This window comes from Aptenodytes patagonicus, chromosome 5 (assembly GCF_965638725.1).
Source record: "Aptenodytes patagonicus chromosome 5, bAptPat1.pri.cur, whole genome shotgun sequence".
Classification (NCBI taxonomy): domain Eukaryota; kingdom Metazoa; phylum Chordata; class Aves; order Sphenisciformes; family Spheniscidae; genus Aptenodytes; species Aptenodytes patagonicus.
In genome coordinates, this window is record NC_134953.1 from 64,211,576 (window position 1) to 64,226,268 (window position 14,693).

General features: G+C 36.7%; 1 protein-coding gene across 4 annotated transcripts in view; it reads left to right on the forward strand.

The window, feature by feature from the left end:
• EPS15 (epidermal growth factor receptor pathway substrate 15) overlaps window positions 1-14,693 on the forward strand; it is a 69,297-nt gene that overhangs the window by 29,540 nt on the left and 25,064 nt on the right. For all 4 annotated transcript variants that reach the window (XM_076340220.1, XM_076340219.1, XM_076340221.1 and 1 more), the window contains 9 exons: window positions 332-379; window positions 1,374-1,469; window positions 2,684-2,749; window positions 3,211-3,336; window positions 3,802-3,861; window positions 5,484-5,678; window positions 7,178-7,323; window positions 8,242-8,401; window positions 12,020-12,105. In XM_076340220.1, the coding sequence (XP_076196335.1) occupies window positions 332-379; window positions 1,374-1,469; window positions 2,684-2,749; window positions 3,211-3,336; window positions 3,802-3,861; window positions 5,484-5,678; window positions 7,178-7,323; window positions 8,242-8,401; window positions 12,020-12,105 (983 nt within the window). The remainder of the gene's footprint in view (window positions 1-331; window positions 380-1,373; window positions 1,470-2,683; window positions 2,750-3,210; window positions 3,337-3,801; window positions 3,862-5,483; window positions 5,679-7,177; window positions 7,324-8,241; window positions 8,402-12,019; window positions 12,106-14,693) is intronic.

Here is a 14,693-nt window from a genome sequence, read left to right on the forward strand (position 1 = left end):
ACAATTATTTAATTATCCTGTCTCTTGCTTCAGTTAGTATCCTGTGTAAATTAAAATACTTAGTGGTACTACAGGATATGTGATCTTCTCTAATGTGTTCTCAGTTCTGCTATCCAGTAGTTTCCAACTTCAAGTATCCTTGATTATTCTACTATGTATGTAGTTTGTGGTGGAAATTAAAACAATATTTAAATTTGTCACCGCAAATAAGTGCTATCATGAAAGTTAAGACCTGAACTTTCATCCAAGAATGCATTGTTAAATGGAGTGAGAACTTGTCAGCTTCCTCTCAGTGCTGTGGAACACTTCGTCTACTGTTTTTATGTTTTAGATTTGGGACTTAGCTGACACTGATGGCAAAGGTATCCTGAACAAACAGGTATGATTATTTATATGATGTATGAGGTTACTCTAACTGTTAGCAAGCCTTGAAATAAGATAAAAGTTAAGATTTCTGGTTCAGGAAAGCAGTTTTTCTAACGGACTTTTTTCAGATTTTTCTGATTGGAGCTAGATATGTACTTCCCACTTCAATGTAAGATCAGTGAATTAAGCAGCCTTCAGATACCTCATCAGTTTTTCTTCAAGTCATAAAATGAGCTGCTGTGTAGCTGTGCAATACAATATACTGAGAAGTAATTTAAGGGTTAATGTACTGTATTTACTATAAAGGTGACTTTTCCTCTTAATCTTGGAGGAAACAATGCAGAAATTAAAATTCTAGTAAAATCTTGAAAATTCTTATTTATCTAATTTTGGTGGACTTGACATTAGTACATTCTGTTTGGAGTTGTTCTTCCAAAGTTGTACCGATGAGCAGTATGACAGTCACTTGCATATCAGTGGTGCTACTGAAAAGCTGTAATGTGTGTTGCTGTTTGGTTTGAAGTATAGTTACTTAAATAACGGCCTGTGGAGAGCTGGCTGCCTCATCCCATGGTAAGAAAAGGAGGAGCTTGTAGCATCTATCAAATAAATTTTTTTTCAGACTACTTTTGTTTCAGTTTTCTGATGTGCTGTACCTTTCTTTCCTCCCCCTCCATCAACTGCCACCTTCGGGATCAACTCAGTTCCTCCAAGATAAACAGCTGTAATTGCTACTTTAAATTTTCACTGCTCTGCTATAGAACTGAGTGCTGAGAACTGACTACACTAGCTGGGAAGCTACTAAATGCTTGGAGCTAGTAATTATAAACTTTGTCTCACTGGAGAAATTCAGTGGTTGCTGACTGCTGCTTTCTGTCACTTTGTGACCCCCTTTGAAGCCATTTACAACCCTTTATATATATAGCAATACTAGAAAAGCTCATAATTCTTCTGAAATTTGAGTATTTTCATATAATAAATCCTTTAAAATTTCATTTTTCCTGTAGGAATTTTTTGTGGCTTTACGACTTGTAGCATGTGCACAGAATGGATTGGATGTTTCCCTGAGTAGTCTTAATTTGCCTGTTCCTCCACCAAGATTTGTAAGATTTCTTTTTTAATTGAACATATCAACTCATTAATAAGAACTGCTTTTAAGTGAACAATTAGGAAGGTTTGATATAAATACCAAACACATCTGAAAGTGATGTTGTAGGGCAATAGGGCCCTACAATAGGGGAAAATTAAGCAATGTGGAATAAGAATAAGGTGCTACATGTTCTAGTGGGCATTTGAATATAAAAGTGTGTATAATTTGAATATATATGGTATTTGTTCTATTCGTGTTGTCCTTAGTGGAAGAAGCATTTTAAATTTCTTACTGTAAATTTTGGTATCCTTAACTAAGGTATGAGTTTAAATGAGGTTTAACAAGGCCAAGTGCAAGGTCCTGCACCTGGGTCGGGGCAACCCCCGGTATCAAGGGGGGATGGGGGATGAAGGGATTGAGAGCAGCCCTGCCGAGAAGGACTTGGGGTACTGGTGGATGAAAAGCTGGACATGAGCTGGCAATGTGCGCTCGCAGCCCAGAAGGCCAATCGTATCCTGGGCTGCATCAAAAGAAGCGTGGCCAGCAGGTCGAGGGAGGGGATTCTGCCCCTCTACTCTGGTGTGGTGAGACCCCACCTGGAGTACTGCGTCCAGCTCTGGAGCCCTCAGCATGAGAAAGACATGGACCTGTTGGAGCGCGTCCAGAAGAGGGCCACGAAAATGATCAGGGGGATGGAACACCTCTCCTGTGAAGAAAGGCTGAGAGAGTTGGGGTTGTTCAGCCTAGAGAAGAGAAGGCTTCGGGAAGACCTTATTGCAGCCGATCAGTACTTAAAGGGGGCTTATAAAAAAGATGGCAGCAAACTTTTTAGCAGGGCCTGTTGCGACAGGACAAGGGGGAATAGCTTTAAACTAAAGGGGGCGTAGATATAGACTAGATATAAGGAAGAAATTTTTTACACTGAGGGTGGTGAAACACTGGCCCAGGTTGCCCAGAGAGGTGGTGGATGCCCCGTCCCTGGAAACATTCCAGGTCAGGTTGGACAGGGCTCTGAGCAACCTGATCTAGTTGGAGGTGTCCCTGCCCATGGTGGGGGGGGTTGGACTAGATGACCTTTAGAGGTCCCTTCCAACCCAAACTATTCTATGGTGTTACGAAATTGCAGTTCTGGCTTTGAGAAGGAGCACCTTCTCAAATAAGGGAATGTTTTTGCAAGGTCAGAACCATTTCTCTTTTAATGTGGGTTTTTTTCCTGTTTTTCTTTAGACTGATACTAGTAGTCCTTTGCTACTCAGTGGAACAGTATCAAGTGATGTACCATGGGCTGTTAAGGTAAACTAAAGATCAGGCTATTACTTAGAACTATGATGTGGTTTGCAAGAAAACATAAGTCTGTTTGAGAAAAATATAATGCTGCTGGTAGCTATAGTTTATAAAGTATGATAAATTACCATTCATGTCATGTCTGTAATCGGGCTAGTAGACCTAATTTGATAAAAACACTTGTCTTTTGGGAAATCTCTTTCTGTTTAGAAATTTGATTTATTGGGAATAGTTACCTGAAGCCATGAAAATAATTGAAGAATAAATCTCACTGGGTTTTGGATGAGTCTCTAGCTGACTTAGAAATAGTATCTTTTTCGTATTTTCTTTTAAACATCAGGAACTGCAATCTGTGTGTTTCCAACTGTAACTTTAAAAAAAAAAAAGTTAATACTTTTGAAAGAACTACTGCTTCTTAGCCTACAAGTGTGACTATCTCCATAAGTAATACTCTTCTTCTGCCCCTGCAGCTGGAAGAGAAGGCCAAGTATGATGCTATTTTTGACAGCCTAAATCCTGTGAATGGACTGTTGTCAGGTGATAAGGTGAAACCTGTACTCCTTAACTCAAAACTGCCAGTGGATATCTTAGGACGAGTAAGAATATCTTTCTACTTAATTGTTAATTCACAAATAATAAGTGTGCTACACTCATCAATATCTGTTTTTCAAATTGAAGATTTGTAGTAAGAAGTGTAACTATTAAATACTATCTCATTGAGTGGCCACACATGTGTAACTGTTAAACTGTAAAAAAAAAAAAAAAAAAAAAATCTTTTGATAGATTGCCTCTTACCACAGTATATCAGTTACTCATACTCTTTAACACTTGGTTTAGTGCAGGGTACCATTAGTGCACTCTGTCTCCAACTTAAGAATCTCTCTTCTTTTGCATGGTGTATATGAGTGTATGTTGCTCGCTGAAAACTAATGCTGTTAGTCTTAATAGAACTTAGGATATGGTGGAGGGAGGCTGTTCTCACATTTGTTTTTAATGAGGTTTTAAATAGGAAACTGCTGCAGTTTAGGCAAACATCCCTATGTTCTGCTTTTTATTGGTAGGTGTGGGAATTGAGTGATATTGACCATGATGGAATGTTGGATCGAGATGAGTTTGCAGTTGTAAGTATCTTCTGCCTCTTGGGATTTTGAAAGCCTAATGGCAGAGGTTTAAAATAGATGCACCGTGTATTAATTTTTGACTGTGTGGTTCATTTATTACCTTTATTCAAAGACCTTAATCAAGCTTTAGTACTAGTTAATGTTTCTGTCAGTTTATTGAAGATCTCTCATTACGCAGCAGTAACTTTCTTTGTGGGCTAAATGAGCCATTAAAAACTTAAACCCGTGATCTGCTGTCCCATGAGAGACCGAGTGATTTCACTAAGTAAATTTTACCTTAACCTTCAGTGTTTATAGTACTTGGATGCCTCAAGATACCTTTGAGGAAAATTTTAAAGAAATTATGTATAAATTCTTCAAAAGTTCGTAGCAAGTTAGAATTTTAACACTATTAATGCCAGGACTGATGAAATAACGTAAGAAGCAGTAAGTAAGTTTCACTTCTCCTAAGAGGTGGCAAGTGAGAAGAGAGTGGGAGGCTCTTGCTTTTGAAGACTCTCTAAGTCTTGAATGCAATAGTAACCATGCATCAACTTTTTCTCAAAACTTTCAGCTTGTTCTTTCATGTAAGTGAATTGGAGAGGAAGGAATTATACATTCGCTCTGGAGGAGAGGGTTTCATTTTACACAGAGAAATATCAAACCTAAGTTTAAGGTTTGGAAAAGCTAACAAAATATCTTAACTGCATTCTGCATTGCAAGAATCTTGAAAAAATAATGTGACCTCTCTGTCCTCAGGTGGGACTAAAGCCAGCCTTTAATTCTGATTTCTACAAACTAAACTATTGCTCATCCTTTCAGAGTCAAAATTAAGAAATAAAATAAAAAGAAAGTTAAAAATACCTGTTTAATTGCCAAGAATTGATATAATGGACAATGTCAAAAGCTTGCTTTATTTTTTTTTTGTAATGTAAATATGATTAATTTACCTTTTTTCTGCTGTCACGTATATTTTTGAGAAATGGTAAAAGTGTAGAACAGTATTCAAGAAAGCAATTTTTAGGCATCTCCAGGCACCTATATGCTTCAGTTTCTTCTGAAACCAATTTCTTTAAGACCCTAGTAGTTAACTGTTACTATACTTGATTTCCTGTGTTTATGCTGTAATGCTTCAGACTTTTAGCTTTGAGATCAGAGGATTGGTATGCTCTAGGCAAATGTTGGAGATAAACTGATAATCTGTAAAGTGTTATTTATTTAAGATGCAGTTCTGTGTCTTGAACAACAGTCATAAAATTATTAAAATGTACCACCACAACAAAAGAATAGTCACTAAGTGGAGCGACTCCTGCAAAAACAGTGAATACCATAAAATTAAGTGTTTAAAGTGTTCTCCCAAATAAAATTCGAGAAGTGGTGGTACAAGCTTGGTAATATTGAGGAGAATCATTTTAATGTTCTAAAAGATACTGAACTTCATTTGCTCAGCACTGAACCTCCAAAGAAAGTAGTAATGATAAACACAGGACAGAAGGCAATAAGCTGCAATTCAATTGAGGGGCCTTGTAAAGGAGAAACATAATGAAAAAATGCTACAAAGTTATTTCTTAACTAATTCTTTAATTTATATATATACTTATTTCTTATATATTTACATTCACACACCTTATTTTCTTGTTCAGGCCATGTTTTTGGTGTACTGTGCTTTGGAGAAAGAACCAGTGCCAATGTCCTTGCCTGCAGCTTTGGTGCCACCATCCAAGAGAAAACCTATTAGTGTTCCAGGAGCAATGCCATTAATTCCATCTTCAACCAAAGAGTCTCATCAGTCCTTGCCACCTGTAGGCATTTTAGCTGCCAAAACACCCTTAACACAGGTATGGTTGTGAAGTTTCTTGGGTTAGAAGATTTCTGCACTTAATGCTGTGCTTTGAAGACTGCCTGAATGAAAAGTCTTGATACAGGTTTTTAGTTTCCTTCTTGCCCTATTGATTGTCTTCAGATATAAACAGTTGGATAAAAGAATATTATTTAGTAAAGATTTTGAAGATATTTTTAAATAAATTATTTCAAGGCATCAAGCTCAACCCAAAGGTCAGAATATTAAGAAAGTTTAAAAATGTAGTCCAGGTACACACCTGCAGAATGTAAGTCTTCTGACTGAAGACTGATTTGAATACGAACAAGTTCATAAAAGAAATTGTGGCAGGCGTGTATGTGCAGTTGTATGTGCACACATGCCTGCAATTTGCAGAAGACATGAATGAAAATGGAATAGATAAATGCAAGCAATGGGAAAAGGAGACAAAAGGTCTGGCATATCCACCTAAACACATGAGATTTGTTTTTTGTTTCAAATTTAATTATTAAGAAACTTGACACCTTTGCACCCCCCCAAGCATCTTATTTAATCCTAGTCATTTTAGAATGCAGAATTTGGGAAAATGTCTTTCCAGGTAGATTGTAACTTACTTGTTCTATTCAAAATAAGAAAAAATTGAGGAGGGGATCTAAGGTAAGAGCTGTAGTACTTAATGCATAAGATACTGCTTGGACATTTGGGTACCCATATTTGAGTAATCAGTAAGAAACTGGCATCTTAATTCTGGAGGTGCCAAGGTTTTCATCTGGCAGTTTACTTGCTAAGTCTTGCTGTGTGTATTACAAAGCAGTGCCATTCTGGATGAGTATTTCAGTGTATGTTTTGTGTACAGCACCATTTGGGATTCATCTAAGTGTCCTTGTATGCTGAAATTAATTAGTGTCCACAAGCATGCACCTGAAGGCATTTTCACTCAAAAAAAAAAAAAATCTTTAGGTAGCTTAGTGTTTGGAAAACTTGTTGAAGAGAAGTGGCTCTAATTCCCATCTTTACCTTGATTGGAAGTAAATTCTACAATTTAGAATGTGCCAATTATTGACAGTCTGGCCTTGAGCAGTTCTTCAGTCCCTCCAGCTAAAGCTCTCCAGCTGTGTAAAGAGGAATAAAATTGATGGAGCCAGACAGTAAGCGGGACTGTGACTGAGCACAGTGATAAGGGCACAACCCCATGCTGGGAGGAGATCTGGGCTCCAGGGAATACTTTTAATACATAGGCAAAGAGGCAGAGCAAGTATCAGCCAGCCTTGGTGCTTCACTGATGTAAATGCTTTGCTTCTGCTTTTCGAGTTGCTAGTGGATCTCTGTGCATCTCTATTTTGGAGGATAAAACTGGTTCATGAACTAGGCACCTATATCACTTTTTAAACCTATGCTGTAGTCCTTGAATTATGTAACTCAAAGTAACTATCTGAAAACAGAACGGCCTATATCTTAGTATTGTGGTTTTTGTTTTTGTTGTTTTCCCCCCCACCTTCCATCCCCACCCTCTTTCAGTGGGTTGTATCGCCTGCAGACAAAATTAAGTATGATGAGATCTTTGTGAAAACTGACAAGGACATGGATGGATTTGTGTCAGGTGTGGAAGCCAGAGAACTATTCTTGAAGACAGGACTGCCTTCTGCTCTTCTTGCACATATCTGGTAGGGATTTTTTTTCCATGACAGCTGTTTAGACGATGGTATGGTTCTCGCTCCTTCCTAGCACTTTGCATGAAAAGTGCTATGTTGACATTTCTGGAAAGTGAGAGTTGCTTTTTGTATATAATAGCATGGGCTCTGTATAAGCAGTGGTATGCTTATACAAGTTACTTGCTTCTACTTTTGGACAGAAGTGGGGGGGGGGGAACGGGTTTATGCTATGCATCATCTCCTAGGGGAGGAAGTAAAGTGCCTGAACACAGATTGTTACAAACAAATACTGCACTTCAGCTAAATCTCTGTATTTAAGGCATCATAGTGTTGCTGTGTATCTAAACACAGATACTATCCATATACTGGTAATGAGAATTATCTGTATAAAATTCTTAGCATGTGAGACTTATGGCCCATTTAATTCTGCAATTTGTTTGTCTTTCATTACAGCTAGTAGTGACACCCACTGCTTTTTTAATTCTTTCCCCACTATAAGTTATTCCAGGGCACTCTGATAGGAAAAACGTCTCCCCCCCCCCTCCCCCCGGTATGGTTAACGTAACCTCTAATTCAGGAAATTTAGGAAAATTAGATGAACTTGTGTTGGCTGTGAAAAGTTATTTAATTTAGAAGAACTTCAGTTACAGATACTCAGGTGGTGTTAGTGACTCATAGCCCTGATTCTGCCTTTCACCAGATCAGAACTTACTGTAACAGAGCTGCAGCCTTAGCATGCAAGGAGAAAGTGGTTGTATGTTTGAGTAATGTTTCCTGTTTATTACCATGCCTTATTTTTATGTTGCATTCTTTTAGAAGAGGAGATATACACTAGCAATTGTCACATTTTTAAATGACAGCAAGTACAATAAACAGGGCTATACTTGCAGAAATGAGGATTTGATTTATTTCATCTGCATCTCTGTACAGGGCGCTCTGTGACACAAAGGACTGCGGAAAGCTTTCAAAGGAACAGTTTGCTTTGGCTTTCTATTTAATTAATCAGAAGTTAACAAAGGGCATTGATCCACCTCAGGCTCTGACTCCAGACATGATTCCACCTTCAGACAGGGGTGTCAGTTTACAGAAGGTAAGAATGGGTTTGGCATTTTTGGTATAAATCTCAAACAAAGAACGTTAGTTTCAAAGGCTACGCAAGAAACACCTCAAGCACTGGCATACCTTAAATTTATCATAATGTCAGGAATAAAACAAGTCAAGTGCAAAGAATTGACAAAACACTGTTCCATTCATGTTTCAAAATGAAGCTGTCATTTATTACGCCTGCCAACCAAGCAGAGAGATCTTATGTTGAGAAAGCATTATTTTCTATTTTGAAAGAATAGTCTTTCTACTACCTGTCTAAAGAAATTTTAGTTTGCATTTGAAATAACATGCACAAGTTCAATGTTTTTCTACTAATGTGTTCACAATTACCTTTCTTACCTTTCTTTTTTAAGAAGTCTGGAAACAATGTGAACTAAATAAAGTTTAGAATTTTATATTTAAAGTTTTAAAAGTAAATGGTCCTCCCATTTTTTTTTATACTTCACAGATAGTTTAAATGTCTTCATAGTCTGTTGATTGCCATCTATCTTAATCCAGCAGTAGACTATACCTCAGCAGTTCAAGTTGTATTTATCAGAATGGTAGAGGTCATCGCAAATTCTTACTTGTTTTACGCATCATGAAGTCTGATGTGGGTTACCTTTTCTTGGTTGTGCAAAACATTGACCTAATTCTACAACTTTCTTAAACAGAATGAAAAGTTTGCACCTGAAAAAATGAAACTCAAAATTTGGCACTACTTTTGAGTTTCTGTAACTAGTATCTAATTTCTTTTTACATTCTGTTTGTAAAAAGTAATTGCTTTATTTGCAACTCTACTAATCTTTTTTGTATGTTTGCTTTCCTTTCTATGTCTCTTTTCTAGTTTGGACTGTTTTTTCCATTCTGCACCACTCTGCTTTTCATCCTTATTATTCTGTCAGTTTGTTAACTCTGCTTTCTCAAGGTTAGAGAATCTTTGCTTTTCTAATATTTACTATCTGTTGGTTTAATAATGAACATCCTTCTAAGACTCTTACATAATCATTGAAATAACACAGCACTTCTCTGAAGTGTCACAGTATGTTGCGATCTCAAATTATTGCTGATTTCCATTGTTGTTCATCTGGAAGAACCCCAAGGTTCTTCCTTGAACCCAGACCTCTGTGACTGTTACCTGTTGGTAGTACGTGCTGCTTAAACTTAAAAAGAAAATGCTATGTCTTATCCTGTTGAAATTGCTGGGGAAGTGGTGACAGAGTAGTAACCCAATGTGACAGTTGACAGTTATCATTAGGACTAATACCCATGGTTTTACTGATTATATTGCAGAAAATGTAGTGATCAGAACGCATTAGATGAGATCAGTGTTGGTTACTGCTATTCTGTGTGTGTAAATTGTTTTTATAGAACTCTCAAAGACATCAGTGTGGTGGGTTTTTTTGCATTACTAACATAAACAGTAAGAGTAAGAATGTTGTGAAAGAAGGTAAGAGTTCTCTTAGTTAGCACTCTAAATCCTTACCAAGAATCTGTTTTACTAGATTGAGCTTGAACCTTAAGCTCATTTTGAGCTTTTTCAAAAGAGATGTTGTCTTGTTGATATGAAAGAACCTGTTTGTCCAAGATTATTGCTCAAGAATTAAACCCAAAGGATAAAAGCAGTAGGCAGAAATAGGCTTTTTGCTGGTTTTCTTGAAGTGGAGTGGCTTACATTGTAACAACAACAAAAAAAAAACCAAAAAACAAAACAAAACAAAAAAACCCAACCAACCCCAAAACCTTAGGCTTCATCTTCTGACTTGACCAATATAAAGGTAGTAGCAGAAATATCAGTAAGTATAATGGTAATCCATTATGTTTTTAAAGTAGGGGAAGTTAACTTGTGATCCTTCTTGGTAGATGTTCAGAATGCATATGTATGTATATTGCTGTTATCTAATGTTTGGTTTCCTTACAGAATTTTATTACTGCAGTAGTGTAACTTTTATTTCAATTTTGAAGCCTGAATGCAGATCCTATGAATGGGACACAGCAGCAGTCTAGTACTTGTTGCTGTGTTTCTTTACCTAGAACTGTTTGTAGTCACCAAATTGTACTTGCATTACCAGCCATAAAACTTAAACTTACATGCAAGTTCCTCTTAAAGAATTTTGACAGGAATTGACTTTTATTGCTATTTTGAGTTTAAAAACTCAAAGCGTTGTTTGCATGCATGTTGCAGCGTAGTAAATGGCAGCAAATAGTTCTAACTTCTGTCTTTTTTTAACTTGTGTATTGAAGCTAAAAACGTTGGCTTATGTTCCTCCCCCACACCAGTTCTCCTGAACAATTGAAAATAAGATGGAACTACATTGTGTTCAAGTTTGATGCTGGCGTTAATGTGCAGAATTTCTTTAACCGATGAGAGGAGGAGGCCTGGAAAGAATTTGTACTTGTAGCTAATAGCTTCATGTTTTCCTTCTGTCCCCTTCCTAGGAGAAGTAGAAACTTTCTCATTGGAACACCATGAGCAGCTCTGCAAAACTCCTGTGTAATTCCTTTAGAACAGGATTGAACTTCATACCTATTTTGCCCATTTGAGAAGCCGTACACTAACCAGTTTAAGAACAGCTGTATGGGGTTTTTTTATTCTCAGTTCATGCCATTTGTTCTAGTAAAATATGCATAAATAATCTATAGTTCTGCTGAATAGTATTCTCTGGCACAGTGTGTTCAGATTTACTGTTTAGGTCTTTTCGTGGCTCTTGTTATAAACAAGCTTAAATAAACACGTAGTTAATAGCATCTTGATTTACCTTTAGAGAAACTTCAGCGTTTAAAGGCTTTTGTATTATTTTGGGGGTATCACTTGCCTTTTTTAATTATATATATACTTTTCCTCTGGACTTTGTGTTTGTCCTGGATGACTTTATTCAAGACTTGAAGGAACTGATGTATGTATAGAAAGTAGTTACAGTGACTATGGCTTCCTAAACATGTTCGTGTTGTGATAAGGCGCAGTAGAACAATTAAAGTATTTGCTAATTTGTGTCTTCAGCATTTGTTCTCTAGTCGTTTATGTGTATGTACTTTTTTTAAACAATTTGTATTACAGTTGTCTTATTATAAAGACATTAAGTAAATGGGAACTCATGGGTGTAACTTACCTATGACTTTGTATTGTCAAAGTTTCATCCAGTACTCTGGAGGTTGATGTTAAACTAGCTTGATATCACTTAAAGCACTGCAAATAAGTGTCTATACTCTGCAACAGGAGGATCATCAAGGTGAAGAAATATAAATATAAAAGTAATAAACCAAACCACTCTTAAATGAATGCTAGGAAGCCAGCTAAACGTTAACTGTAAGATAAATCTCATTTTAGAAGTAGATTTTTTTTTTTTTGTATGATCAGGTGGTCCTGTGCTTTTGTGGAAGATGTCTTCAAGAGTTTACAGGAGACAAACTCTGTTTGAATTGCTAGATGCATTGGATGTATGTTGTGTTCTGTTATTATAGCATCTGGACTGTTTGGGGTTTTTTAAGATTGAAGATTCGAAATACAATGCTACCAACAGTTGTTACAGAGGATAGCTCATGCTGTCACAAAAAGTAAAGTGAATATAGTTGTTGGACAGCATAAACTATAAACTAACAGTATTTATTTTTTATCTTTCAGAGTGCTCAAGGACTGAATTCTGTAGCAGATTTTTCTGCAATTAAAGAACTTGATACATTAAACAATGAAATAGTAGACCTGCAGAGGTAGGTAAAGGAGGAATAGTCATAGTTGCTTTAGGTTCAGTTGTGCTACTTACTGTTTTTTAAAAAAGAATTCAATGCATAAGAGAAAACCAGGTGGTAATAGTCTGCTTTGCTAAAATAAGTGGTTAGCATGTCTGTAAATGTCTGTAATACTGTTTAACGCTTCTACTCTTTGTTCACTCATACGAGTGCATTTAATAACAGCAAGACTGTGAAAGGTCTGCCTATCATGCCTTCTAGGTATGTTTCAGAGAGCTGCATATCTTAGCATTCTGAGATGGAAATATTCTCTCTTGTTCATCTTTATTGGCAGATGAGAACGGAGCAGATCTTTAGGATGATGGAACCATGGTATAAATTGGTATTAGTTGTCTTTGATTTGTAGAGGGAATTCTAAGGACTTTTTTCTAGTGGCAGTAAGGAAGTGAGATAGGAAAGATCAAGAAGTATGTAGAGTACAGAGTGGGAAGATGACAGTTTGTATATGGACCTCTGCTAGGGTTTTGATGGTGGTAAAAATGAACATGCTTCTCTTCTGTTTAGTAAAATAAATGGTTGCACTGAGAAAAATTGTTTTAATTTGAGGTCTGCAGATCCTTGGGTTCCACTAATTATTTCTAAGATGACTTGAAGTGACTAAGAAAATCCAGTTCATATATGTTGTATAGTCTTCGTCGTACTCTCAAAACATAGCAGATATTTTTCTTCAGTGATTTTTTTTGGTACTATCATAAATCTACTGAAAACTCTATTAAGAACAGTTAATTCTACTATTTTATAAGTGAGGGTGCTTTGTCAGGGTGAAATCTGCCTTATTCATGTCACTTGCAGGAATGATTTAATTTGGCAGTGTGTCAAAGCACAGTCTGTTTCCTAAATACATAAATGTTTTTTCACTTCAACTGCTTATTCTCCCTCTTATTACTCCCACTACCTCCTCACTTCTCCCTGCTCTGCCTTCCTCTGTTGTTCTTTAGGTTGTATTAATTCCAATTTTGGACTTTCACATCTATGAACCTGAAATATGATTTACAACCGTGTATATTTGCTGTTAGTATCTTAGAGGGAAATAAATTGTTCATGTCTCGTTTTCTTTTTTTACTGTGAGGTATGAAGGAACCATGGCCTTTGGAAAGTCATTGCTTCCACTTCTTCAGTGGCAAATATACTTGGACAATTATTTAAGACACATTTGAATAATAATTAGATTGTTGAAGATATGGTAGGGGCAACTATTAGTATGTATTTATTTTTAGCAAGGGGAAATTTACTTTGGTATGATTTAGAGGTTCAGAACAGAACTGGATTAACAATCAGAGGCTTAAGCCTGTATCGTCAAACTGAAATACAATAGTAAGAGGTTTGTGTGGTTTCATTGGGAATGACTAGCAAACTCTCAATGTCATAAAGTGAGCTGTGGCTCAAGTAAAATTTTTTCATTTTAATTTTTTTCAAGAAAATTAATTTTGTGATTACTTGGAAATCCTTTAGCCACTGTAGAAGAGTTACTTTGGTAGCAGAGTAAATGTTACTTTTCTGTACCTTCCCTAAGCACAGGGGGCAATGCTAGGCAATAGATTAATCTTTGTGGTAAATGTAGGAAGCTTTTTTCATCTTTGGCAAATCCACATTTCTGTTACAACTGGTGAAGTACACTTTCAGTCTTGATAGTTATCATATAAAAATGTAATTTAAACTTAAGTTACTTTTGTTCATTATTAAGCAAGATATATTGTTCAGCTGTTGAACTCTATAATAATTCTAGTCCATGATTCCACTAAGAAGTATCCATGAGAGCTGCATTTCTGAGACCCAGTAATAGAAATTGAATCTCTTTTTGAAGTGCACTTTAAAAAAAAAAAAAAAGGCAGCAGAGGAAATGCCTCAAAAGAATGACAATGTCTAGAAAACATAGCTTTTTGAGAGACTGAGCAAAGAATACAGAGGTGATGTGTTTGTGGCTCAGTGGTTTGCGTGGGAAAGATTTCTGGTAGCCAATAGGTTTTTAATCTAATTCAATAAAAACAATGTCAGGAAGGTGGAGGTTGAAGATCAGGTGAAGAATAAAATGCAGAACACTTATTAGCAAGGGTAATTCCCCTCTGGTAGGGGGAATGATTTGCCTAGGGACGCTGTGGAATCTGCATCATTTTGAGCCTGTCAGCACTGCTGCCTGAAAGTTCTGTTTCAGTTGCACTATATTTTTAGAAAGCTATTTGAAGCTTTTTTGATCAGCATTGTGGGAGGCTAGACCAGATGTTCTTAATATTCTTTTTTGAGCCATAAAACCTTTTTCTTCCCCAGCAAACCCTGCTTTGCTTTCGTGCATTCAAAGCTAGCTACAGCCCACAAATTAGTGGAATTGTGAAAGATGTCCCTGCCCAGGGCAGGGGGGTGCACTATATGATCTTTACAGGTCTCTTCTGACCCAAACCATTCTGTGATTCTCTGAATTTCTTCAAGCTTTACCAATACTGCGTTCCTCTCTAAGCGTGTGAAGTAGTTGAGCTTAACTTAGTGTGTCTCACCAGAGGTGCCATCCTTCACAAATGTTGGACAGCAACAGTTATATTGTCTTGAATATAAAT